Consider the following 27,668-nt stretch of genomic DNA (forward strand, 5'->3'; position numbering starts at 1 on the left):
TCTCGGTGATTTCTTCGCCGTGCTCGCGCAACACTCGCCTAATGATAATTCTAGCTTTAAATCTAGATTAAACAGATATATCCAGTTGAGCTGGCTATTCCTTGCTCCGTAGAAAGTAAAATAAGGTCATTATTGTTTGTGCTTTTTTTTTACACCTTTTAGACAAAACGCAAGAGTAAAGGTTCAGGATTTCGAATAAATAAGACTGAATTAGGGTGTGAGCTTCATACGGTACACAAGAAATGTGTCGAGCACGTGCAGCTGATTCTGACCAGATAATGTAGTTTTGCCCCAGTAGGTCAAGTTTGACTTAAAGAGACACTAAAGAGCAAAACGATTTTTCTCATATTAGTAACGCACTCTATCGCGATACCCGCTGCGAGAAGACGCTTAGTAAGCGAGAAAACGTGCAAAAACAAAATGTGGGTGGCGGCGCCATCTTGAAGTTTCCGCACCATTCGCCGTGACGTCACATGTTTTGACGGCGCCTACTAGGGACTACGTAGTTCCTAATCGGTAAAAATGAAGTACATTGTCCTGTGAGGGGGCCAGAGACTTAACATACCAATTTTGGGGTTACTTTGTTTAGCCAATGGCGCCAAAATACCAGAAATACACTTTGAAATCTCTGACGTCACGCGGGGAGATTTCGGCGCGAAAATTAAAAATGAAACTTTGAACTTGATTTTCTCCTCTATTATTAAACATATGATGGCGAAATGAACGTCATTAGAGTTCTCAGAGCACAATTTATCGATATATATATATATATATATATATATATATATATATATATATATATATATATATATATATATATATATATATATATATATATATATATATATATATATATATATATATCCGCACTTCGATGTGCTCAGAGCTTCGGCATTGTTGTCGGCGATTACAACAACGTTTGCCCTCCGCAACGCGAAAAATCGTATAGATTACGCGAGGACCATAGACAAAGCGGTAATATGCAATGACTCATGTTTATAAGCCCTCGCGTTTCATACGCAGGTCAGTTTTTCGACGATGACCACCGTGTTTGCCGGTGTCTTCGTTTCTTCAGTGTTTTGTTTGGCTGGGGGCATAAGTTCGCCAAAATATAGTGAGAATAAACATATATTATTTAGGCATCGGCTTCCACATGGTCTCCGCATTCCAGAGAACCATAGGCTTTCGCCAAGTCGACGGCCCTCGCTACCAGCTGGCGCTGGTGGAGTTGGCTGGGGCTCTCTCCCAAAGCTCAGGCATATGGTATGGGTAGAATGAGCTAAGAGGTGATCTTGTACACCAACCCCTACTGTATGCCAATGCTTCCCCTTTGCAGCACAAAAGTTGTAGAGTGGCGAGGACACGGACGGGGGGAAGCGGTAGTTTATAGAGGGGGGCGGAAAGCTGTTGCTTCGGAGTGTTCAGAGGATGCCATCTTGAGCTTCGGTTAAAATGCTGTGCGTGCCAAACAAAAATCGTAATGTTTATCGGTTTGGCAGCTGCGTGCTTCACCGTCACTAGTACATCACAGTATACGAGTCCCAGTACAGGCGTTTGCGGAAATATGTGTCAATGTTTCCATAAAGTTTAAAACACTGATACTTAGGAAGGAAGGAAGGAAACAGAAAAAGGAGAAGGCAGGGAGGTTAACCAGAAACACTTCCGGTTGGCTACCCTACACTGGGGGGTCGGGAAAGGGGAATAGAAAGACGAGAAATAGAAGGGAGGAAAGAGAAAAAAAAATAAGAGAGAGAGAGAGAGAGAAGAGATGCAGTGCATTCACTACAGCGTGCGGGATTGCACCACAAGTCAGAGGCGTTCGCATAAGCCCGTCGTTCTCAAAAAACACAAGAGTGCTTTCACTGCCTTGTGGGCCGCCGAGAGATGTGGACGGTGCTGTAGTAGCACCTGCACGGAAATTGGCCTAATCATCCAGTCGCCGCAGTGCGTTGGACAGTACTTGTCGCTCCGAGGAAAAACGAGGGCAGTGGCACAGCAGGTGTTCGATGTCTTCTTCGGTGCCGCAAACATCACACGCCGCGCTGTCCGTCATTCCGATTAACGTTGTATATGCCTTCGTAAAAGCAACTCCCAACCAAAGGCGATAGAGAAGCGAAGCTTCGCGTCGGTGAAGGCCGGATGGAGGTTGGAGTTGCAGTGAAAGGTTCAGTTGATGTAGTCTGGTATGTCTGATGCTTGGTGCGTTCCACTCCGTAAGTGTGAGACTGCGGGCCAATTGTCGAATCTGCCTTGCAGCGTCTGTCCTTGAAAGCGGAATTGGGACAATGTTTGCTTCCTGGTGTGATGCGCGAGCAGCGTGATCGGCGGAATCATTTCCACTGATTCCACAGTGGCCAGGTAACCACTGGAAGTCAATATCGTGGCCTATTTGAATTACGTGGTGGTGAAGTTTTACGGTTTCATACGTCAACTGTTCGTGGCATCCTCGTCGGAGAACTGACCGCAGGCAAGACCAAAAGACCAAGAATACACGTCATGCGCCCTTACCAAGGAAAAACTGCGTTAACGCCATACGTTCAGCCACTCTTATGCAAATGCAAATATTTCATACTTACAATCTGACGTTGCGGGCAACTTACACATATAAAAAAACTACGTTTGCGTTCCAAGGTGTTTGATGTGAAACAAACGGCGCAGCATCTCAGATTACAAGAGAATTTTTAATGGACATGAATAATTGTTCAGACGGTATTTTTCTCCACATTGTGGCCATTCCAGAATAAAGAATCATTTATCGGTTTCGTCCGTTTTGCATTCTGAGCTAGCCGTTTAGCGTACGAATCCTTCATTACGTTTCTCATGTCTTGTTTGCATCTTCTAAATATATAGTCGTCAAAACTATGCCACACTTGCGTTATGATGGTCTCGTTATCGTGAAATACTTTGAATTTCTTGAACGCTGGATCGGTAGTGGCGATCACAATGTACTCCGTAACGAATATGCTAGATGCTTCCAGACGCGTCTCTCCTGAAATAGAATACAGATGTCGGTGTAGCCATTTGTGTGAAACACGTCTTGGGAACTAACATCTTGACAGTTCACTAAAATGTTGCCATATCTGTTACGTTTTGTGTGGATATTTCAATCGTGTGAATACTTGTGTTTTGTCAACTTTTGTGTTGAGTGGACAGAATATTCTATGAAAAACTTGGACTGAGTGCGTAAGTGCTGTACTGTGTACATAGCCTTGTACTGTGTACTGTGCTGTGTACTGTGTATAGCCTTGTGTTTATTTTCTACCTCGCGACGACAACCATTGAGCAGGAGAAGAGCAGTAGCAGGCGCCACGCATTGGCACCAACCTCTCCTTATATACATTCAATTTAAAAAAAACATCTTTACAGACTACTTTAGTATGACAAAAGAAGTGAAATGTAAGTGCTTGAGCTTGCTAAAAAAGTGTATCCTGAGTGCACACTTGTAACTTACTGTCGAAATTGTATCCCTTGCTGAAGTAGCATATCGCTAGCCACTGCGTCAAGTTCGCGTAATAGAACATAGTCCGAACAATAATGCGAAATCTAGCTCTCCTGTTAGTAACATCTAGTTTTTCCTTATAACGCCAGAAACACCACCAATGGTCACTAATAAGCGTGATATCTTATCCATAATATAGATTCATGTTTCACAGATGTCGCGGTTTTCACTGATCCATGCTTTTCTCCTACCATTTTGATGGAAAATAACGGTTCTTCCGCATGTATTATTAATTTTTAGTGTTCTGAGAGTTTTGTTCGCAGAACATCAATATTTCTCGTCTCTGAATTCTTTCCAGTGCTTTCAACTATCTCACTAACGGGGCTAAATTAGAGCGTGTATCAACATAAATAGATACCTCGCCGTTCAAAAAATCACACGGGCCCTTATACATCTGCCTAAGCCGACTGGAAGGCGAAAGCAATTTTTTATTCTCAGTCAAATGCATTGATCACCCCCCCCCTCTTTCCACTCCCCCAGCCCGAACGCTTTTCGCACCAAGCGTGGCGTTCTTCACTGCCTCCGGGATCGGCCCACCTTTGATTAAGCAACGATATCAGGATACGACGTCCTTGTGTGACGTTACAAGAACATCACACATTTTGGCGACCTGCGATGTCATGGTGACGTCATATGTGGACATCATCACATGATTTTTTACATCACTCGTGATGACGCCGACGGTCACTTTCCGCGATTGGTGAGGCACATAAGGCTTTTGCCTTAACAACCAGTAACCTATCGCGGTATCAATATGCCTGCCCTTGTTGATATGACGTTAGTACATCTTTCAGTGCATGCATGGTATACATAGCGTAATTTTATCTGCATATAAATTTTCACACTTGTGCTCCCAATTGCGTGTTCGCCTTTTTACACCGTGTAACATTCAGCGCAATATTGCGGTGTGCTACACTCTATGTCGGTCATTCAGGTACGCGCTGTCTCACTCGTGGTTGTGGCTTTATTCTAAATGCAGCAAGAACTTAGTAGATGTTAAGCGAGATGACCTACATAACTAACTACGCTGATCGTTCGCACGTATTAAACTGCTCTATATGCACAGAAATGATTCGAGAAATGCTAGAATATACAGCAACAGTGTTGCGTCCTGCTCAAAACATGCTATTACACGCATTACAATCTATCCAAAAGCGATCGTCGCGATCTGTTTTCGCAGTATAAGTTAGTTTGCTATCTTTTAGGGACGAAGCATTTTAGGGTCTCGCCTTGTCGGCGTGTCATGTCGTCGTCACGGTCCATCGTAAGCAGGTATCTGCCACAAAAATTCCGTAAATCCCACTACTCGCGACCGGTCTATACTATACATATTATGAGTTAAAGGTTCGTCGTTACTGCTTAAAACAATATGTTTGGCTTAGCAGTGGCGTCAGAACTCCCGACGAAATTTACCAAGGCGCTGAAGTTTCTTTTCTAAAATCAGACACCAACGTGAACCTCTAAGGTGAAGTCATCTATTTGCAACACCACTTCTTGAAACATATCTGCAAAGTGATGGTGCGTTAGGGGACCGGTGGCGAGTAAAGCAGTAAAGAGTAAAGATTTTGCTGTGAAAAACACCGGGGCACGCTTAGCGGAGAGTTCGACGGAATACCTTCTGGTCAGGTAAAGACATTGTTAAAAAGGATTCGGGCACACTGCATGCTTCGCCTCTCCCCAGGTTTCACGTTCGTGTAGCTGAAACACCGTTCCCTTCATGCTTTGCCCCTCCCCAGTTTTTTTATTCTGATCTTAACTGTTGCCAACTTGTCAGGGATACAACCGCATGCTCTAATCTACAAAAAAATTACGTCATGCAGAAACGATGTCTACGTAACGTTTACAATGCTGGCTATAACGCAACAACTGCAGGCTTCTTCCATAAAACTCACGTTATTACGGCTCACAAATTATACCATTATTCTTTAATTTCCAAGTTTAAATATAAAGTAAGATATACGATATATAACGTCCATACTCTAGGAGACAACTTTTAAGGGCTCGTTTTTCTTTGCTAGACACAATATTAATGATAACTAACAGACAATAATGCCTCGAACATTTAGCAGCAAATAAGCACAAATATACCACGAGACACACCGCAAACCGGTTCTGCAAATCGTGTTACTCGACTGTCCCAAGCACATCGCACATAAGCAGCGACGGCACAGGAACTCTGTTTGCTGGACTCAGAGCGCACGTTCTAATCAACGAAAATGCTAGACCCGATGGCCGTCACGGATAACTTACAAAGCAATGGAAGTGATTTAACGTTTTACAGCAGAGCTTTTATACTCGTGCTTTGCCGCGTGTCGTAGGAAGAAGATTATCATCAGGAACCGGTGCGCGCTCTCTTTGTCCTCTTGTTCATCGTCTTCCTCTCTTGCTCTACTGCTTCGCTGCCAGAACACGTGCGCCGATTTGTGCCGCATGGGATGCAATAACTCTGACGGGCGAAAGAACGAGTAAATAGAAAAAAGAGAGAAAGGAAGAACAAAGGGAGATATTGAGGGAGAGAAATTCTTGGCGAGGCGAGATTCGTACACGCGTCCCACGATCCGAAGGCGAGCGACGTAAACGGGCACGCTAACAGAGCACAGCATAGTATTTTATTGTATACTATAGCAAGGGGTTGCGAAGCAGTGCTGGGCAGTATCGAAGAAACTTGTATCTTAGATACTATCTTAGATACTCTTTGGATATCTTGTATCTGTATCGCGATACGTCTCGCAAGACGAGTATCTGCACCCGTATTTCCGATACATTCAATGATGCATTGTGTATCTAAGATACAAGATACTGCTATAGAAACAACACCGTGCGGAACAATAAAAGGTGGCTGAACTTCGCTTCCCAAGATGATACTGCTGCCACTAAGCCACCCGAATATAACTGACGACAGCGACATTCTTTTATGTTTCCGCCAGAATCCTCCCACGAGGGCAGGCGATGAGGTCTGCGCGTCGCGGTTGGTGGAACAGAGTCAACTGATGGCGCTCGCGCGATCTCGACAAAAACAAGCGCGCGAACGTCTACGCGCAGCCGACCTTTTTTTTTATATTTTCTTTCTTACTTGTGTCGGGTGCCTCGACACTTCCTCGTAAACACGGTACCGTTCTGCCTGCTACAATGCGTGAGGCGTCTTTCGCGCTAGCAGTTATGCCGATATAGTGTTGTTATCGACGTTTCTCTTGCATCATGCGTTGTTACAAAGTCTGAAGAATGCAAGAATAAGTTTGCTTTTCGTGTGGCGGCTTTCACCCAACAACGATTTGAAAGATGTTGTGGATGTAAGTTTGACTTATATGCAAATGAGATTCTAACAACCGTCGCACCATCGGTGTCCACGTTAGATGCAATATAGCAAGCCCTTACGTGACGGAAGATATCTTGGCGTACTCTACCTTTGTTCTTCCTGCTAAATTATTCAAGCTCCTGCTAATTATTCAGCTGTTTTAATCAGCTGCATGATGGGCCTCAGTTAATCAACCAATCAAGTGCAATATAAAAAAATGCCATAACGAGTGCCACATCACAGCAAACCACACGCTATTGGTATCATTCTGTCGCGGTTAACCACTATATTTTTTAGATATTAGGTTCTAATTACGTCAAACACACTGTATACTTATTCACTGTGATTTTCTAATACGGAAACGTCTTGCTGTTTGACTTAGATGTATTCGTTTTCCTTTTTTAGGTCGCCGTAATGTATTTTGCTGTTAAACATCACCAGGTAATCGGAACTGTAAGTGGCAATGGTGTGAATAACAGTGGTATCCTGCGGCGCTTTGTGCCAGTGAATACGTCTGAGACGTTTCCGGGTGGTACTAGTTCTCTCTGAGAAGAAATGTTACAAGATTGCAGTTTAGTGAATATGTTGTTAATGAAAGCTTTCAAGCCAGAAGACAAGCAGAATATAGTACAAATGATTGCAGTTTTATGTCCTCAATGTAAACCAGATGTGTCACAAAAAAATATTGCTACCAGCGTTGTTGCTACTGTACACATGTGGGGGATCCGATATTGCGAAAACGGTAATACGCTTACGGACAAGGCAAGACTGCACAGCGGTATTTGCGCCATCGTGCGGAGGCTTCTTACTGACAATCTCGTAAGCAGATGGCAAACCGCTAGCTGGTCGGCAAGTAGAGCAGCGACATCCACCAATTACAAAAGGGACAAGCAAAAACCACTGACAACGCAACATATAAAGAGCTGTCATGCTAAGCAGCCAAAGAAATCCCAATAAGTTGTTTCGGAATAAAACTGATATACCTTTAGCAGGAAAGTCAGCAACCTTGGGATACAAATAGATATTTTGTTAAAATTAAACAAAGTTGGTCGCAGTTCAGAAATTTTCGAGTAAACACTTTTGAACTAGGCGTTTGCTGCTTCATTATAGCGGTGCGAACGTTTCTTGTGTGTCTTGTGTGTGAACATTGTTGTTGACACGTGGACATTATGCATGATGGGAAAACACTCGTTTTAAAAAGGACATTACCGTGAGTTTTACAGTACTCTACCGGTTATTTATAAGCTCGTGACGCTAATTAATAAGTAAGGGAAGAGGAGTAGCCGGAGCCATGTATAGGCACGAACCTCTTCTTAAACACATTTATTAAAATTTTTAAAAAATATCGATATATATTAGCAAATTCGCAAATGTATCCAAGTATCTTAAGATACAATTGCGAAGTATCGTATCGGATACAATAATTCCGGAAGTAATTGCATCTGTATCTCAAATACTTCCTGCCCGAGTATCTCGTATCGTATCGCGAAACAATTTCAAAGTATCTCTGGCCAGCCCTGGTGCGAAAGGGAAGTGAGGTTAATGAGAACCGATGTGAGGGTTAGAGGAGGGAAAGGAGGCAGGGACAACAAGTACAGAGAGAGAGAGAAAAAGAAAGAGATAGACGGAAGCCAAGGAAAAAAGAAAAAGATCGAAGGAGAAAGAATGACTACAGAGAGAGAGAGAGAAAGCAAGATAGAGAAAGAGAAAGAGAAAAATTCTTGGCTAAAAAAATTTCTTGGTGAGATTCGAACCCTCGTCCGCACGATCCGAAGACAAGCGTCGTAACCATTCGGCTATCCAGGCACGCTATGAGAGCATAACATAGTTTTGTACAATATACAATACATAGCCTTGTACAAACACATTTTTTCACACTAAAAATGTGGTTGAACGCCGTTAACCAAGCTTCCCTAGCGATAGCAGAAACTATTAGGGAAAGCGTGCCGCAGTGGTGTCCACATTTCATATTGCCGGTGCGGGAGTCGCGTGAGAGGAGCCGAAGGCTCGAGGCGCGCGCGCCCACCGGCTCGCGGGCCTCGCCGACCGACGGAGAGGGGTGCGCGGGAGAAGAGGACAAATCGACACTGGCGCATGTCCGTTGCTATGTCGACGCACGTGCGATGGGGAAGGGAGGAATATTCACCTTGGCTCAACTTTGAGATCAAACGCATGCACAGAGGCGTTTTCTGCGTTTGTACCGGAAGCAGTAGAGCTACCTATCTAAAGAAATAGTGTCATAAATAGAGGTACAGAGGAAACGCCGGTATTGTTTTTCTTTGTGTGGGAATGGGGGTGGTAGGGGACGTACGAGGGCATAGTCAGGGAATTAATAAGCTTATTAACAGCGAAGCAGTTTAGCAAATCGTTCCCTGTCCGACGAACCAAAAACCTATCGTCATCATAAACGGCTATGTGCCACAGAAATGGGGTAAATCCCACTACTCACCACTGGTCCACTAAAGATGAAGAAGGCAATGGTTAGCCCAACAAATGACTGCGAAGCGACGGCGGCGAGCCGAAGACCCCAAGAACGTACAACGAGAGAACACCAGGTAACGGGAAAGGCAAAAAGCGGCTGCGAGAAGACCCCGAAGCGATGGAAGGCCTACGCCAACGACGACGTGCCCGTAGATCTGTGAGAGGTCCCAACGCTTGGCTTCAGCGCGAGTTTCTGTCCCTGGAGTTTGGACATCGGTGTCGTGTCTGTGACCCTCTCCGCGCTGAGAATAAACGTAGAAACAGCCTAGCATCACCAAGCTAAAACCTAGCAGCGACCTAGAAGCAACGTAGAAACAACGTGCATCTCTTAGCTAAGACCTAGAAACAACCTAGAAGCCAACCAGATTAGTCTTCGGCATCGTGCACTTTCGCTGTTTCAAGCCTTGCGCGGCTTAGTGCAAGCCTCACCACTTTTTATTGCGATAGCAATATATGGACAGTCTCGGCTCGTTTTTGCCGTCGCCGTATATGCTGCGTATATGTATAAGTATATATATATATATATATATATATATATATATATATATATATATATATATATATATATATATAAGTCCCAAAGAAAAATAATTCCGAAAAAAATCCCCAGCACCTCCCCGAAGGGAATCGTGAGGAAATGCGAATGCATTTGGGTGCACCCGATGAGTGTGCGATTAATTAATGAAGAGAGACGAGACTGTGCACGTAGAGGCGTAATGCTCGAGTTGCATTCTGTTACACTTCGTCCTAGTGGTATCGTTGCCGCGAGAGGTTCGACTTCACCGACTTCCATCGCTATCAAGACACCAAAGCGCGCGCTCCCTGAATGATATATATAGTAGACCTGTGCGCCGCACCCAAAATCACCGGCGGCGGCGCGCCGGTGTTTCCACCTCTGGCGGCGGCGGCGCGTGAACGGCGCGGGGTTCATCGGACCGGCGGCGGCGCGGCACGTGGTGGGGGGGGGGGGGGGGAGGGCGAAACAGTCAATGCGACAAGTACACGACGTAATGTTACATGGACGAGGGCTAGCAGCTAACTCTTTTTGCTCCGATCTCACCTAACTCTACAAAACGCTGGTGTATGGCAATACGGCCGCTCCCGGGAGAGAAACGGTTTTCGGTCAGTTTGTCGTATCAGTGGTCCGAGCGCGAAGCAGTGAGATCACAGCGCTCACAGCGCGTACAAGGTATACGAGCCGTCCACTGGGGGATGTCTGCCAAAATAGCGGCGTGCCAGCGCTCTCGACCGCGCCCTTATAGTCAAAGTTCACAGTTGCTGCTCGAGTTACGCAGTCCCTCTCCCCAGACATCCCTTCCTGCTCCTTCGCCCAGCAAATGACGAGCGGCGCCTTTCCTTCTGCTTGAGGAACAATCGACGGCAAGCCTCGCACGCGCATTGATGTTATTGCTTGTGACGGAGATGGCCAGCTTGTTTCATCTCTGCTTTAGCCATGTTCCTTGCCAACGCTGGCGAGCTTTTACTCGCGGGTAGAACATCCAATGTGCGGAGCGATGTTATCGATTTACAGTTTATACGGAACATGACGGCGACGGTGAAAACCTGTCCTGAGTGTCCATACAATTGCTAACGCAATAATAAATATACAAAAAACCGTCGTAGCGGGCTCGCCTTTTTTCCTAGAAAGCTCCATGGTCTCCGCTATAAAGAGTGCGTCCGTTGAAAGAATCATATAATCTGGCGCCTTTTCCATTGCTTTCGTTCTCGCCTTCGATACCCTTCTTACAGGAGACATCTCCTCGTCAATTATTTATTCATAAAGCACGCGTACAATGTCAGGACTAAGCGTTGAACCTATCATGATTTCGGGCTTGTCGGCTACCGTCTGTTATCTCTGCATGCGCGGTTGCAAACTCACAAAATGGAGCGAAATGAGTAAAGCGCGCAGGATAGTCGCGCGACAGAAGCAAGAGCGGGTGGGTGGCTGCATAGCAAAGCAGTATGGGAGACAATTCACAACTGTTATTTCTCGTATATAAACCAGTGGAGAGTATGTACCCTGATCATGTCACGTAAATCACTGTTCTGGCATCACGAAGTGCACCAAAAGACGAGAAACGCCAAGAGAATAACACGCTCGTTGTTCTTGTTTTTGTTGTATTTTCAGAGGCTGTTAGGCGCCCTTTATAAAAAATGCCCCCACCTCCACGAAGGGAATCGTGAGGAAATGCGAATGCGTTTCTTGCGCCGAGAGTACACGGCGTAGTAATTTTAATGGCGTAAAGCTGGACAAATCGACGCGCTCAAGTCTATCCCTTTTGGGCGCCTCTTTCAACGAACGCTTCCTACGTGCGTTCGCAATCACCTCAGGGATGTTGCCACCGCCTTCAATGCAGCGCAAACGCGTTTAGAGCGCGCTGTTTTCAGGCTGTGCCAAGGTAGCACAAACACTACAAACGCGTTTCAAACGCACTGCATTGAGGCAGTGGCGCAGGGAGGAGAGAGGGCGAACGGCGAGAGAAGAAGCGGCGAAGCACTGCACCTACCCTCTCCTACACTCTCTCTACGCACGCCAGAGCGCGCTCCTCCCCTCCACTCACTCTCAGCTACTCCGCCCGCACCACCTGCTCCGGTTGCTAGGGGCGAGGATAAGCGCGCGCGCCCGTAGCTGTTGCTATGGGAGAGGGAGTGAGGGCGGAGAGGCGCGCGGACAACGCCGGATGCCTTACATAGCCCGACTAAGAAATGCATTCGCATTTAAAACAGGGCGTGCGTACACGGACACAGGAGAGTAGTCAAGACACCAGAAACGCCGCTAACAACTGAAAAATCGCAGAGCGGCGGAACCGAAGGTAGACACAAATAATTATCTGCGCATTCCCACGTAAGAGGCCATACCTATCAATCAAGTGCGAGTAGTAATCTACGTGAGAGATAGCTGTTCCCTCTCTCGACTTTTCTCTTATGTCCTTGTTTCCACGTCCTGTCTTCTTAGCATGAATACTTACCAACTAGCTCAGCTATATTCTAAGTTTGCCATTCTCTTTACTTCTGTATTTATTTATCGATTTACTCGAGCAAGAATGAAAGGAAAATGTGTACTAACACACCGAGATATATATATATATATATATATATATATTGTAGCGAAGCGTTGGAAGTCTATGTAATGGGTCGCCCTCTCGGGCGCTCTCTAGTGGGTCGTCCGCTTCGGCTCTTCTCTGACAGCACGCTCCTCGCGCTCAGAGTCCGCGCTCTGTCTTGACTGTCGCCGTTGTGCTTCGTCGACTAGTGCCGTCAATAAACGCCTTTATAATTTGGTGGAGAGTGCTGCGCCGTCCAACCAGCTTCGGTCCGTTCGATGCCCCTGGCGCTTCGATCCCGTACCGTGCCCTCTACCATGCCTCAAGACGCCGCCCAGCAAACGCTTCCCCCTGTACCGACACCATGCTCCGGTTCCCCCCGCATCCGCGACCCTCCTATATTCACCGGCGCGGATGGCACTGACGTGGAGGACTGGCTCGCGATATACGAGCGCGTGAGCGTACCCAACAAATGGGACGAGGCAGGAAAGCTGAGTAACCTGGTTTTCTACCTCGCGGGTGTGGCCAGCCTGTGGTACAACAACCACGCAACCGATTTCCTCACGTGGTCTGATTTCAAGACCGCCATCATCAACGTGTTTGGCCGACCTGCCGTACGTAAATTGCAAGCCGAACAGCGTTTACGTGAACGAGCTCAGCAGACCGGTGAGTCGTTTACCAGCTACATCGAAGACGTCCTCGACTTGTGCAAGAAGGCCGACGTAACCATGTCTGAGTCTGACAAGATTCGACACGTTATGAAAGGCATCGACGACGATGCCTTCACCATGCTGCTCGCCAAGAACCCTCGTACCGTGACAGAGGTGATCACGCTCTGTCAAAGCTACGAGGAGCTGCGCCGGCAGCGGTTGCTGACCCGTCGACCTCCATCACGCGACGGCGACCTCGCTGGCTTGTCGGCCATTTCTGATCCCTCGGGCTTGCTCGCCGAGGTCAAGTCATTTGTACGCGAGGAAATTGCCCGCCAGCTTTCTCTACTGACCTTGCCTCAGTCGCAGCATGTTGAACAGCCGTCGACCACACTGCTGCCTCCCTTACGCCGCGCTATTCAACAGGAAATCGCGGAGGTCATGCCGGAATACCACCAGCCACCTCCGGCGCTTGCGCCACTCAGTTACGCGCAAGTTGTAGCCAGGCCACCCCCAGCGATTCCTGTGTCTGCCCCACATCCTTACGCCGAAGTCGTCGCCAGAACACAGGCCTTCCAGGCGAGTGTGCCGGCTGCGTACGCCGACGTCATTCCTAGGCCACGACTGCAGCCCACCATGCAGTCCTATCAGCCGCCGCCCCGTCCACCGCGTCTTGGGCCATGGATGGCCCAAGGTGGATGGCCCATGGATGGCCATGTGGCCTAAGATGACGAGCTCCCGGGCAGCGAAGCGGCATTTCTTGAGGTTAAGCTGAAGGCCAGCGTTGGTCAGACAAGTCAAAACGTGCCTGAGGCGACGGAGGTGTGTAGGGAAATCATGGGAGAAAACCACGACATCGTCGAGGTAACACAGGCACATAGACCACTTTAGACCACGTAGTGTATTATCCATAAGTCGTTCAAACGTAGCAGGCGCGTTACAAAGTCCAAAGGGCATGACGTTAAACTCGTATAGGCCATCAGGTGTAATAAACGCAGTCTTCTGGCGATCGGCTTCAGCCATAGGAACTTGCCAATAGCCAGACCGCAAGTCCAGTGACGAGAAGAATTCTGCTCCGTGAAGGGTGTCAATGGCGTCGTCAATGCGCGGCAAAGGATAGACGTCCTTGCGGGTTATCTTATTCAAACGACGGTAGTCCACGCAAAACCGGATAGATCCATCTTTCTTACGCACCAGTACGACAGGAGACGCCCAGGGACTGTGCGATGGTCGAATAACGTCTCTACGAAGCATGTCTTCGACTTGGTTGTTAATGACGCGGCGCTCTTCAGCGGAGACGCGGTATGGTCTTTGACGCAGCGGCTGGTGTAAACCGGTGTCGACGTAATGTTGTACTTGCGACGTGCGGCCCAGTTGAGGTTGCGACACATCGAAAGAATTCCGGAACTCGTGCAGAAGAGCAAGTAGGTCAGCGTGTTCGGCAGGGGTGAGGGTATCGGCGATGGCACTGGAAAATATATCACTGGATGACTCCCCGAGTGCCGACAGGGCATTTGGTGGGTCGCAGCAGTCATCCGGGACGTCAACCAAAGACGAAGAGTCGAGATCTTCCACGCGGCCGAGACATTCGCCTGCAAGCAGCGTGACAGGTGCAGAGAGCGGATTCAAGACGAATATATTGCTGCTGCCGGCGGCAATGTCAATCGTTGCGAAAGGTAGCGGCAGAGCTCTGCGACTCGTGAAGACATCGGACGGCGTGAAAAAGACTGTAGCGTCGGTGTGGGCGTTGCAGGAAACAGGGACCAGTGCGAAAGTGCCAGGCGGAATGTCGGTATCCTCACGAACGAGCAGCTTGGGCGGCTGATGAAGAGCGTCAAGTAATGGGGCGTCACACAATGGGGAAAACTCAACTTCGGCGCGTGCGCAGTCGATGACGGCATTATGGCGGGATAGGAAGTCCCACCCGAGGATGACGTCATGCGAACAGGCAGAAAGGACAATGAACTCAACGATGTACAGATTGCCTTCAATGACCACTCTTGCAGTGCAGGCTGCGAGAGGCGTCACTTGCTGCGCGCTTGCGGTGTGGAGCGACAGCCCCGAAAGCGGCGTCGTTACCTTTCGTAATACACGGCAGAGATTAGCGGCTATGACAGAAACGGCGCCGGTGTCCACAAGGGCAAAAGTACGAACACCTTCAACAGTTATGGCGACCACGTTATTTGGGTAGGAGTGAGGGCTTGGACAGTTCGGAGATGGCGCAGTTCTTGCCTCTTGAACTGCGGCGTTTAGTTTTCCTGGTCGGAGGGTCCGGGCCGGCGACGCATGGGGGACGGCGATCGCCGCCGAGGAGATGGTGAGCGCTGCGGCTGGAAGTCAGGGCGGTGAGTAGGGGCATCGCGCGGTGATGGGCCAGGAACGTATTGGAGGAAGGGCTGGCTTCCGGCTTGCGACGAGCGGGCACGGTCGCCGAAAGTTTGGGGGCGACGGCGGCAATAGCGGGCGACGTGTCCAGGAGTGTAGCAGGCGTAGCAAATCGGTCGATTATCAGGCGTCCTCCATGGATTGGCGATTGTCGGTGCTGCCCAAGTGGAAGGATAGACAGGCGGTTGCGTGGGCTGCGAGTGCGTAGTGTACGGTGGTTGCGGAAGCCTACGCAGAACGTCAGCATACGTGAGGGGCGCGGCTACAGGCTGCACGGCTTGCGCATAGGCGACAGGAGCGGCCACAGGCTCCGATGCACGCGCGTAGTGAACAGGGCTGGATGGAGGCGGCTCGCGGCGCGCAAGGGGAACAGCGTGGGCAACCTCCTCCGAAATAACAGTGCGGAGCGGGGTGGGCAGACGGGTGGTAGGCTCGTGAGTAAAAGGCATTAAGGAAAGTTGGCGGGCAACTTCCTCGCGGACGAAGTCTCGAACCTGCTGAAGCAACGTCGAATGGTCAGGCATGGTGTCGAGACTGCACAGCGACTCGCCACCCCGTGGAGGCTGCCGAGTCAGAGCGCGCTGCTTCTTCAACTCGTCGTAGCTCTGACACAAGCTGACGACTTCTGAAACTGTGCCCGGATTCCTAGCCAAGAGCATTTGGAATGCGCCATCGTCAATGCCCTTCAGGATTTGTTTGATCCTGTCAGCTTCGGGCATGGTGTCGTTGACACGTCGACAAAGGTCGACGACGTCCTCAATATAGCTTGTGAAGCTTTCTCCAGTCTGCTGTGAGCGGACGCGCAAGCGTTGCTCTGCGCGCTGCTTGCGGACAGCTGGTCGACCGAATACTTCAGAGCAGGACGTCTTGAAGACGGTCCATGTGGGGATGTTCTGCTTGTGGTTGTTGTACCACAATTCGGCGACGCCAGTCAGATAAAATATGACGTAGCCTAGCTTGTCGGGGTCATCCCACTTATTATGCGCGCTCACCAGTTCGTAGTGGTCAAGCCAGTCTTCCACGTCGGTCTCATCTGCACCGCTGAAGACCTTTGGGTCCCGGAGCCGAGGAAGCCCGGTGCAGGTGACGGACAGGGACGAAGGCGCCGGTGGGTTTGCGTGGTCAGTCATGATCGGCGGTAGCGTCCGGCTACGCAGCTCCAGGGTGTAGCGACGGGGATGAACAGCACCCTCCACCAAATGTGAAGAGGTTTATTGGTCGTTGAAAGACGTAATGGTCGTCAGCGGCAAGCAAGCGAGAAGAAGCGTCCAGAGGCACAGCGGCGATCCGAAACACGAGCCGAGCGAGCCGAGCGTTGGCGATGCTGCTGGATGGAGGCGCATCTTCTTCTTGACAATATATATATATATATATATATATATCACTTATCTATTTTAAATGCGAAGCATTTCTTAGCAAACCTCCGGCACATTGAGCGTTTCTATCTATCTATCTATCTATCTATCTATCTATCTATCTATCTATCTATCTATCTATCTATCTATCTAGCCGCCTACGTCTGGGTGCTCTCATGACGGCCTCCTGAACTTCGTGTAGACCAAAATTGGTATGCGAGGGTAAGAGGATTTGACGAATATGACTGTCGGGTCATGACATGAATAACGTGAAAATCCTGCCGCGCACGTCGTCATATCCTTTCTTCCAGACACGTGTGGCACATACCCGTTTACCACGGGCCTCGGTATACGGGTATGCGCCACAGGTAATGGACAGTTTGTATCTACACGGGAGCGGCAAGAACAGACATTAGTAATTTAGGTGCAAGAGCGTTTAGAACAGCCGACATCGACAGCGTTGACCCAAGGAATTGGTAAGAATAAAAATCAGGATCCCAGCAGGAATCGAATCCAAGCATTCTGCGTGGCAATCAGGTATTCTACCACAGAGCCACGCGAGGTCTATAAACTGGTTTGGAAAAACAGTCTATGCAGGCGCAATGTCGCTGCAACGTCACTTGTGGTTGTGGTGGTGGCTATCCAACTTTACAAGAAAGCAATAAACACTACATATGTACTCCTACGATACAGGCATCATATCAGATTAACCTCTGTGTTTTCAATGTTGGCTCCGCTTTTATAGCAGTCTAATAAACATTACATTTGTATTCCTATGATTCAGAGAGCTATATTGAAGCAGTGCTCGACGTAGGAGGAGTACATTAACGAGTTACAATGATATTCACAAGAGTGCACCATAAAGTGCTCTTAGTTTCGGTAATACTCACGTATGTAGTCTAACCTGAAGGCTGGCGTTACGTCGCACCATAAGTTACCTTTTAAACGCCAGTGTTGTCGACGTGCCTGGTAAGCCCACGATGTGCACACAGCTACTACACTTACAAAAACACGTCGATCCACCTCGTAACGCTTGGCTCAAAGCCTTAAAATACAGCAAAGTACTCGCTAACTGCTTCGCATGAAACCAAATCCCACAACGCGTGGAATCTACCGAATTTTTATTGATTTATGCACAGTGTACTAGGTCCAAGACTTCAACAATATGCTATCCAGCGAGTTGGGTCATCGCCCTTTATGGCTAGAAGACGCGGCAGCGTTAAGATCACGCAATACTCGTGATATTTCTGAAGAAGAAAAAGATACTACAACTTCTGGGGAGCTATTATCGATGCGTTCATCCAAAGGAGATGTCCACAGTCCATTTCAGCAGAGCGCATTCAGTGATTCGAAAAAGCGGTGAGCCGTGATGTCACCTCGCTCTTGACCACGTCGCCACACAGAACCCGCCAGCTCATTCTTAGTGTAAGAAGAGAGTGGATAAAATGCACAGAAACAGGAACTTTTCAAGTCTGAATTTGCATATGAACATGCCCCAGATGTTTGAGAACGATGCAGGGAATGCGTACCGACTTTACAGCTGCGTTGGACGAGCGGCCGCATTAAACCTCAGTCGATGGCTAACACGATCAAAAGATCTGTGCGCCGAAAATCGGATCCCTGAGGGCTGCGTTTGTTGCATTGAAGCGCATTCCGTCCCCATCATTCATGTTGAGAGTGTGTGAAAGCTTCATGATGTCATGATGGCGCTGCAGAACAAGAACCGGGAACGGGGGGCGCGCTTCTCGCCGAGCTCCCGCGAAGTGCTGTATTTTATTATCAGATTCCCCATTCGAAATAAAAGAAAAGACTAACGGCGGCGCGCTGCAATTATTGTGCGCCGGTGGCGGCGGCGGCGTGATCTCTCTTGGGAGTTCCGCGGCGGCGCGAGCGGCGAGACCAAAAACAGGCGGTGGCGGCGGCGCACACCTCTAATATATAGGTCCGAGCGCGGAGGAGGAGCGCCCGAGCTCTCTGTCCGCCGAGCGAGCTCCGCGATGCGAGCGCACCTCCTCTCCCTTACCCTCCGCTGCTCCGTGATGCAAGCGCCATCACACGCCCGCGCGCTCCTCCTCTCCCTTACCCTCCGCCGCTCACCACCTGCTCCGGTTGCTAGGCGCGGCGCAGCTGTTGCTAGGGGCGAGGAGGAGCGCGCGCGGAGAGATCTGTGCGCACGCCGGCCAGGGACGCAGGACAACCGCCGACAAAGAAATACATTCGCATTTAAAAGCTTCCGAAGCGCGGAATCGAACCAGCGACCTTTCAGTCCGCAGCGCGCGGCGCTAACCACTAGGCCACCAAAGGCACATCCGTCAGGTAGCTAACGGCAAGCGTTATATACACACCCTTTACCGCAGTACTCAGAGACGGCAGGCGCTTATAAGCGTCTTCATTACCAGCGAGATGGCGCGAGGAGCGCGATATTTGTTAGATATTAGCGCAGAGAGAACCTTGCGCTTCCGCTGTCTGCTCGCGCGCTAGTAGCTGCCGGTTAACTACGGGTAACGCCGTTTCTCTTCGCCCTACAGGGCGTGGCCGCCATTGTGAGCTTATCTCGAGGGAAGAAGGGGCGGGGGGTTGGAACGGGGGGTTTTATGCCTTGTGCTTTCCCCGCGATGTCCGCGCTGAAGTCACAGAGCGTACGAAGGTCACTTCGCTCGCTACAGCGGCCGCGTTTGCGAAAGGAGCGCGCTGTTCAAACAGAAATAAGCAACAATTGTGACAGTTAGTTCGCGCTCGTCCTGTGTGGACCTGTTCATTCGTTTCATGCGTCCTGCTTTATGTTTGAGCAGTGCGCTTCAGGTGTCGAGCTGTGGCGCATGATAGTTCGCGTTCGTCCTGTGTGTGTTCTTTTCGTGCGTCCTTTGCACTTGAGCTACGCGCTGGAAATTTCGAGCTGCTTTCCGTTCTTCGCGTTACATTGCAATTTGTTGCTATCGCATTCATTGCTTCGCCGTTGCGGCGAAACTGTGATTTTTTTTAATTTCACGTAATCGCTTCTTACGGGGCTGCTGACAGCCCGGGCGAGTGTTGGCATGTAGAACGCTGATCGTGCATGTATGGACCTCATCCAAACTGGCAGCTGAGACTTGCAGTTAGACAAGATGGCATCCTTCAAAGCAAAAGGCATCATTCCGGTGGGTTGTGCATTCGTGTGAGCCTTGTTTCTATACGTATTAATGCGTGAGCTGTTAATCACGAAACACAGAATTGTCTGCTTATGAGAATGTTTACCTTTGGGGCCTTCCGGGTACATATAAACAGATATGTCCGCAGGATTTGGCCATCCCACAAGGTCGTATTGTTCGGCAATAAGCTTCAGTCGAAATACCTGAGATACACTTCTTCCGTAAGAGAGTGTAGCGTTGTAATGGGCAAACGAGCCGACAACTGGAAATATGCAAGAAACTCTTTTGTAAGGCGAGGTTTGAATTTTGCAAGCCGTGCCAACGAGTGTCGGTAACTTGGGAGTCTTGATACGAAGTTTTCCACCCGTAAGGTTAAATCTGTACTGAGTACCGTTAACATCATAAGGGTTACGAAGGGCGAAATAATGGTCTGGCAAGCTTAAAAACGGTGTGTGTGGAACTAGGTTCTTGAAGTATTTTTTCAGGAGGTTTTCTCGGTACGATTTATTATCTGAAAGGGAAAGATACAGGCTGTGAGTGGACTATTCGAGTCAGTTTACTTAAAGCGTGCCCATCTCGTGCCCATCTTACTTAAAGCGTGCTCAATTTATAACGCTGGCTTTATTTTATTTTTTCAGATAGGGTAGCTTAAAATGAACAGTCAAGCTTAAGAAATAATGTAGTTTTTCTAATTCATCTAGAGTACAGAAAGGACCAAAATTTGTTTATTTGAGAAATAAAGAGAGAGCAAGATAAAGAGCAGGGGCGTTGCCAGAAATTTTTCCGGGAGTGGGGGGGGGTTCAACCTTACTTTATGTATGTTCGTGCGCGTGTATATATATATATATATATATACGCAAGCAAAACTGAAAGATTTGGGGGGGGGGGGTGTTGGTTCCAACCCCCCCCCTGGCTACGCCCCTGATAAAGAGATACACGCACACACACACACACGAAAACAAAAACAAGTTATATAATGTTATTCCCATGTTCGGCGCTACTGCGTATTGGGGTGATCATGAGACGCTGTGGGAAACGTCGCATGCTGAACCTTCTTTCAATAATGGATGATTGCTTAAGTAAATAAAGCGCTACATTTGGGCTATAATTGTGAGATTGACGACACAGCTGTCGGAAATGCCGATCGTAAATAACTGATTCATTATTTGTTAGCTTACAGAGTAAATCAAGGCTCCCTACTGGAAAGAGGCCCTATATAAACGTATTGCGTGGCACGCTGAACACTTGAAATATGGTCGGATAACCTGAATACAGGGCTTCAATAAAGGCAACTTTGATGAGAGGAGGCTCATTAATTATAGCACCGATACATCTGCAAGTGCGCATAAAGGCGATAAAAAAATTGATTAACAGTATGACGCCGCACGTGCGAGAGTCGCGTATAATTCCTTTGGGGGCTTTTTTCGGCAGGCATGGTGCGCTGTTTTGATTGCTAGTGAATCTTAACACGATCGAAACAACATTTTCATGAAAGAAGCGCTTACCCTCGCATATTTGCGAAGGGGAGTGGGAAGAGAAATCTAAGGCGGTTCTTTTAATGGCGATGCCATTGTTTGATGAATAGGTCTGAAGAATATATTTAGCTGCTCGGTCCTGCATGTGTATTACTTCCCTTTAAAATTTTATTAGCTTGATTTAGGTCATTTATATATGTTATAAGTGCACTTAGACTAACGACAAACGAAGGTCTTTGTTTTTCTTCATATTGGGCAACCTATTTACATTTTAAAACTTCGTCAATCAACCATCGACTGCCTCTTAGTTTGGCAGAAACGACTCATTATCTCTCTCAAAGGAATAATATTGGAAAAAAAGAATTGCTGGCGACCGTAAAGCTTGACTTGGGTTTCTGGTAGGGGCACTCGTACCTCAGCGGTCTTGTGTTCTGGTGTATACCTTGGGCTAACTGTGTTTCATCGTGATGCCGAAGCGGATCTCAGGGGATACATAGAAAAAAGCTCGTAGTTGAGATCTGCTCTACGAGGTGCCGCAATGATCCCAGCTGCTCACAAGGAAACCGTCTACTCTTTCAATGAACTCATTCAAATAAATTTCATGAATAATAGACCAACATTTTAAGTAAGCGTATGCTCCAATATCATATCTACGGAGTATAACTCCTAAACTGAACTAGCACCGTCGATATCGCACCAATTTTATGTTTAAAACATATTTTCCTAATATTCAGAAAACCGAACGTGCTCCACCGGTAGTGCTTGGAAGTGAAATGATAGTGTGAGTTGTTTTGTTGATCGTGCCACTAAAAAAAAGTTCATACATAGGACGCATTCTTCAGTACAGGGGTGTTAGAAACGTGGATGAACTGTTTCTTGGGCGCACGTTACAATTTTCTGGGTCGAAGTAAAACCATCACTTAATATTGTAGAGTTACCTGCTAACGTGAACACGAGAATGCAGGCATAGACGCACACATCTGAAAAAACAAAACAAAAAACACGCGATGTTTAAGGCAAGGGCGGTGTTCCACTACGTTTTTTAATAATGCCCAAGCAAATTGCCCAAGCAATGAAATCAGCAATATTCATGAAAGTCACAATAACATTCGGCCGTACTGAAAAAGCTCGCCCTCATGTTAGAAACAGTAGCATTAAGTTTGCTTAGCTATGACGTCGATTGATTTAAACCGTATGGTAACGTTGATTTTTCTGGCTCTCGACCAGGACGTCAAATCCATGCTCTTGTGGCTTTTAAAAACTGATAGTTTAGTTCCTACTGATCCTAAGTGTGGCACATACTGGTGACATCCCGTTCCTATCGAGGTCGTCCATTGATAAAGATTTCCTTTCGGTTAGAATGGGCGATTATATAGTCCATGTTTACATATGCAGCCTTTCTCAAATAGTGTATTCGACGCCTCTTGCAGCATGCTTCAGAAACACTGCACAGATGCTTATATTGGATGGCGTACAAGTAGCACAGACCCCTGCAGTCCTAATACTGAGTCCAGATTTGAAAACTCAGGGCCAACGTAACCTGTTTTTGCAGTGACGTAACTTCCGTTTTACTTTAGTAGGTGGATATAGATGATGTGATTCGGAGACAGACAGAGAGACAGAGACCATTAATGAAGTCCTGAGAGACTAGCCGGGGCGGACCCGCTGGGGCCCCCGGCTCCCCGCTGGCTGATCTCATGTCGGAATCGGGAGGCCATGCCTCTCCGCTCTTTCACGGGTCCTCTGCATGGAGAGGTTGTAGCTTTATCCTTAGGTGATGCACCTGATTGGCTTCATTCGAAACGCGATCATGCAAGGCCTTGAGGCGGTTAAGCTTTTAGATGTGACGCAGATTTTGCCCGGGGCTCTGTCCGGCGGTGGCGTCCGCGCTCCATTGCGCATGCGCCTACTCTCTCCTCTACTCTCCTACGCTCCCCCCTCTCGCGCGCCTCATTCTCTCCTGAGCGAAGCCGCGATGAGCGCCTACGCGTCCCCTCCCCCTCTCTCTCCTCTCCTACCCCCCCCCCTCTCGCGCGCCTGTCGACCGCGTTCCCCGCTCGCCTTGTGAGAATTAACGGCCAGGCTAGAGGGAACACACGACGCGCGTAGCGTTCCTCTTCGCGTTCCATGACGCTTTGAATGGATTGATGCAGCTTACGGCGCGAGACTTCGCCCCAGCTTAAGAACCTGGCGAGCCAGCCCTTAAAAATTTACGCCATGGTTCCCTTTACAGGTTCCCTTTAGCAGGAGATGGTGTTTTTTATTAGTTCATACACTCGCTGTCTATTATTTTATCAAGCGAGCACAGATCACGAAGGACGTTGTGAATACGTGTAAACAAACTACACCAAAATATCAGAATGACAGCGTCAGTGCAGAAGAACAGCCTCGTATGATCAGGTATAAAAAAACCGTGACGGCGCCCTTCAAAAATGTGAAATCAAAGTTCGCGCTGCCCGATATAGTCCAGGTCAGCGAACATGCTAGTCAATGGGCATTTAAAATATACGGCATCGGCCTTAAAGAATGTCATGTCGAGCTTATGTTTTCGCGATATTCAGGCTTTTTGTAAGACAAAACCGCGTGTTTTGTCAGATGTAGGCACAAAAATTATCGCACGCAAACGGTCTTTGTCATTTGCCGGCAGCTTTCGCTAATACGATGTCTAGCAACAAGATTGCCTGTAACATTTTCTTACACACCTGGCAGGAGCTCGTCGAAGCACACAAAGTAAAGCAACTGTACGTCTCAATATTACTGAAACATGCGGGTCAACACTTGGAAGTCTAAGATATGCTGAAGGTGTGCAAATGTGTCCTGAGAAAAGGAAAATACCAGATACCATTCGAAAGTACACCTCTCTAGGCCCCCTTCCCAAAAAATAGGCAGCCAACCCACCATGGAGGAACAAGAAAAGCCAGAATAGCTAAACTCCGTAAAACCTACACTCGAAATCCTGACACACGATATATGCATGCTGCGAATTATTCGAAAATTCCAGCCCATGCTAAGAGCGTCGTCGACAGCAAGGGCGAAGAAAGAACCGCAGCTAGCAGCGTTACAAAAGAAGTACATACAGCAGAGGAAGCAACAATAGCGCGGACCATCAGACGCTGTTGGGAGGCAGCAATACACTCACCGATTCTCCAGCAGCTTGCCGAAATTTTCAGAGTGGAAGGATTTCCATGCCAGCTCTAGAAATTGTTACAGAAACGACAACGGAACACCTACGAGACATATACACCGTTCAGATTGCAGGGCACAAGTTCCTGCTGGGAAGCGAGGCAGCCGCTGCATTCTACCTGGATCATGTTCGCCGGGCATTCGCACAGGACGTGCTAAGGAGGAAGGTGGACCTTTCCAAAAAGTTCAAGGAAATTTGCAACAGTACGGGCTACAATCAAGGCAGCTTCGCACTAGTGCTGCCAAGCCTGAGGGAAGTGCGGAGCTGGGCTGCCTGCCTTGTTTCTCTCCATTTTTCTCTTTCTTTCTTTCTCTGCTTCTCTTTTCCTCTGCTCTTTCTATCTCTTTTTGTGCTCGTCGTATTGTGTCATGTATTGTACTTGTCCTGTGTCTGTATTAACTAAGCGCACCTTCGAAGATGAATGGACACCAACTAGCCCACCTCATATCTCTCCTCAATCTCTTTTTGTCTGTGTTTATTTCTATTTGCGTCTTTCTCTATATTCTTGCTTGTCTTTCTCGTTCTTTCTGTCATTTTTCTCTTTCTCCCCTTGCTTTCTCTTTCTCGCTCTCTTTATTTCTCGCTTCCTCTTTCTTTCTATGTCTCTCTTTCTCTCTATTTCTTTCTCTCTCTTTCTTTGATTCTCTCTATTCCTGTTTGTGTCTTGCTGTCTTTTTTCCACATCTTTTTTCTGTCTGTTTCTTTCTATAGCTTTCTCTCTCTGTCTATTTTTTCTCTCTTTTTCTGTCTTTCTTCCCTTTCATTCTGTCTGTTTCTATATTTGTCTTTTTTTCTGCCTCTTTCTTTCTTTCTTTCTCTGTACTCGTTCTCTCGCACATCAGTGTTATTGCATCTCACACCGGACAAATCGCCTCACGTGTTCTAGGATCGAAGCAGAAGAGAAAGAACAAGACGAAGAGCGCGCGTGCTGGTTCGTGATGATGATAGTTTTCTGTTCGCTCTGCACGGACTAACGGTCGGCTTAAATAGCTCCGCTGTTAATAGAACTTATGCACCACATCAGCTTAGCCTAACTCGGGAAGAGACAGTAACCCTCGCAAAAGTGCCAGCGAATACTAACGTTCACGACATTCTAAGGCACCAAATTTCACTATCTCACATCTGCATGTATAGTCGGCCACAATATCACATGGACCAGGCGAGTGCATGGCAAAATTGCCCTCTGCGCCGTATAGTGGCGAGCCGTCTGCTGTCAAGAGCATTGTTCTGGCCACGCAATCGTCGGAACAGTGCTCTCGACAGCGTACGGTTTGTCACTAGACGGCACGGACGGCAATGTCGCCGTGCGCTCCCGTGGTCCGCACTATTTTGCGGCCAATTGTACTGTGATGTTTCAGATACCGTATACCATATGGCATGGAGATGCATGCGAAAACATGGCACCGTAGTCAATCAAACAATGACCAAATGGCATTGGGAGGCCAAGATGTTAGTCCCAGACCCGAATAATCAGCACAGCCTGATAGAACGGGCATGAGAGATGGCAATGGCTCGCGGCTACCTGGAATAACGAGGCCGCCAACCTGGGCCGCACGCTGGGCTTCCTCATTATAGAAAAGTTTATCCCGTATCTATCTTTATCTGACTTATATGTGCCTGAGCTTCCATCAGTTCTTTATTTTCCTATTTTCTTGCCTCCTTAATTGTTTCCTGATTTATCTTCATTTCATTAAATTTTATATGCGAATCATTTCTTAGCAAACCCAAAGCACTTTGAGTGTTTATATCTATCTATCTATCTATCTATCTATCTATCTATCTATCTATCTATCTATCTATCTATCTATCTATCTATCTATCTATCTATCTATCTATCTATCTATCCGCCTACGTTTGGGTGCTCTCTTGACATCCTTCTTAACTTGGTGCCGATCGATGTTGGTCAGGGAGGGTAAGAGGGTTTGACGAATATGGCTGCCTGGTATAACATCAATAACGTGAACATCCTATCGTGTTAGTCCTCAAACGCTTTCCTACAGACATGTATGGCACATACTCGTATACCACGGTTATGCGCTACAGGTGATTGACAGTTTATATCTACCCAGGAACGGTGAGACCATACTGGTAATTTAAATGCGAGTGCGTTAAGAAAACCCGTCATCAGCAGCGTTGACCTGACGAATGCAAAGAATAAAAATTAGGATCCCAACAGGTATCCGACACAAACATTCTGTGAAGCAGTCGGGTATTCTACCACAGAGTGACGTCAGGTATAGAAACTGCTTTGGGAAAAGACCCTATGCAGGCTTAATGTCGGTGCAACGTCAATTGTGGTTGTAGTGCTGGATATCTAATTTCATAACAAAGCAATAAGCACTACATATGCACTCCTATGATACAGGCGTCATGTCGGGATAACGTCAATTGTGGTTCCAGTATTGGCTCCGCTTTTATAGCAGTCTAATAACCATTACATTTGTATTCCTATGAACCAGCAGGTGTATGCAAGCGTTGCTCGACCCTGCAGGAATACGCTAACGAAAGTTACGTATGATATTCACATTATCGCACCGTTATGTACACTTCGTTTCGATAATACTGGTGCCTGTGATCTAACGTGAGTGCTGAAATTACTTCAGATCATAGGTTACCCTTTAAACGCCAGTGTGGTCGACGTGCCTGGTAAGCCCACGATGTGCACACAACTACTCCCTTTACAAAAACACTTCAATCCACGCTTCGCTCAAAGCCAAAAAAAAATGCAGCATAGAACTACTTGCTGACTGCTTCGTATGAAAGCGATTCCCGCAAGGGGTGGGATCTGCAGAATTTTTCCCTCCCCCCAAAGAACATGCAGTCATTTTGCGCCTCTAGTTCACAGTTGTCAGCCTGCTCTCTCCCTATTTCGATTGTGTCGTTCTCTGTTTGTGAACAGATATGATAATGAATGATAATTTCTTGGCGTGTGAATGAACTTGCATATAAACTACAGAGGAGGTGGGGATTCCTAGAGAGACCGTCTTGATGAAGTGGTCATGAAGCAGTAGCACCGTAACTGCCATGTGCAGAAGGCAGGTCACATGACCTAACATGACTAGCATGGTTTTACATACACTCAATCGAGGCGTTGTGTCTAATTTCGATCGCAGACACCGGGCTACGCACCGTTTTGACGCAGGAAGGCCATGTTTCGGCAAACCGTGCTCCA

At 47.7% G+C, this 27,668-nt stretch overlaps 1 protein-coding gene across 2 annotated transcripts; it reads right to left on the reverse strand.

Annotated features, from left to right (window-relative positions):
* Positions 1–2,668: 2,668 nt before the first annotated feature.
* Positions 2,669–27,668, reverse strand: LOC119397925 (uncharacterized). 2 transcript variants are annotated; one of them, XM_037665228.1, is made up of 4 exons: positions 27,626–27,668; positions 22,251–22,292; positions 19,944–20,348; positions 2,669–2,989 (listed from the first exon to the last, which is right to left on the reverse strand). In XM_037665228.1, the coding sequence occupies exons 1-4, from the start codon at positions 27,645–27,647 to the stop codon at positions 2,703–2,705; spliced, it is 756 nt and encodes a 251-aa protein (XP_037521156.1). In that variant the 5' UTR covers positions 27,648–27,668; the 3' UTR covers positions 2,669–2,702. The 2 variants fall into 2 exon arrangements, with proteins under 2 accessions (XP_037521156.1, XP_037521158.1); XM_037665230.1 differs by lacking the exon at positions 19,944–20,348.

Source organism: Rhipicephalus sanguineus, chromosome 6 (assembly GCF_013339695.2).
Source record: "Rhipicephalus sanguineus isolate Rsan-2018 chromosome 6, BIME_Rsan_1.4, whole genome shotgun sequence".
In the NCBI taxonomy this organism is placed as follows: domain Eukaryota; kingdom Metazoa; phylum Arthropoda; class Arachnida; order Ixodida; family Ixodidae; genus Rhipicephalus; species Rhipicephalus sanguineus.

Coding starts and splice junctions, on each gene's coding strand:
- LOC119397925 (XM_037665228.1), bottom strand. CDS start 27,647: ATGGCCTTCCTGCGTCAAAACG. Junction 22,293..27,625: donor GGCCTTCCTGCGTCAAAACG/GTGCGTAGCCCG, acceptor TTGTTTTTTCAG/ATGTGTGCGTCTATGCCTGC. Junction 2,990..19,943: donor GTACCCGGAAGGCCCCAAAG/GTAAACATTCTC, acceptor ATTCTATTTCAG/GAGAGACGCGTCTGGAAGCA.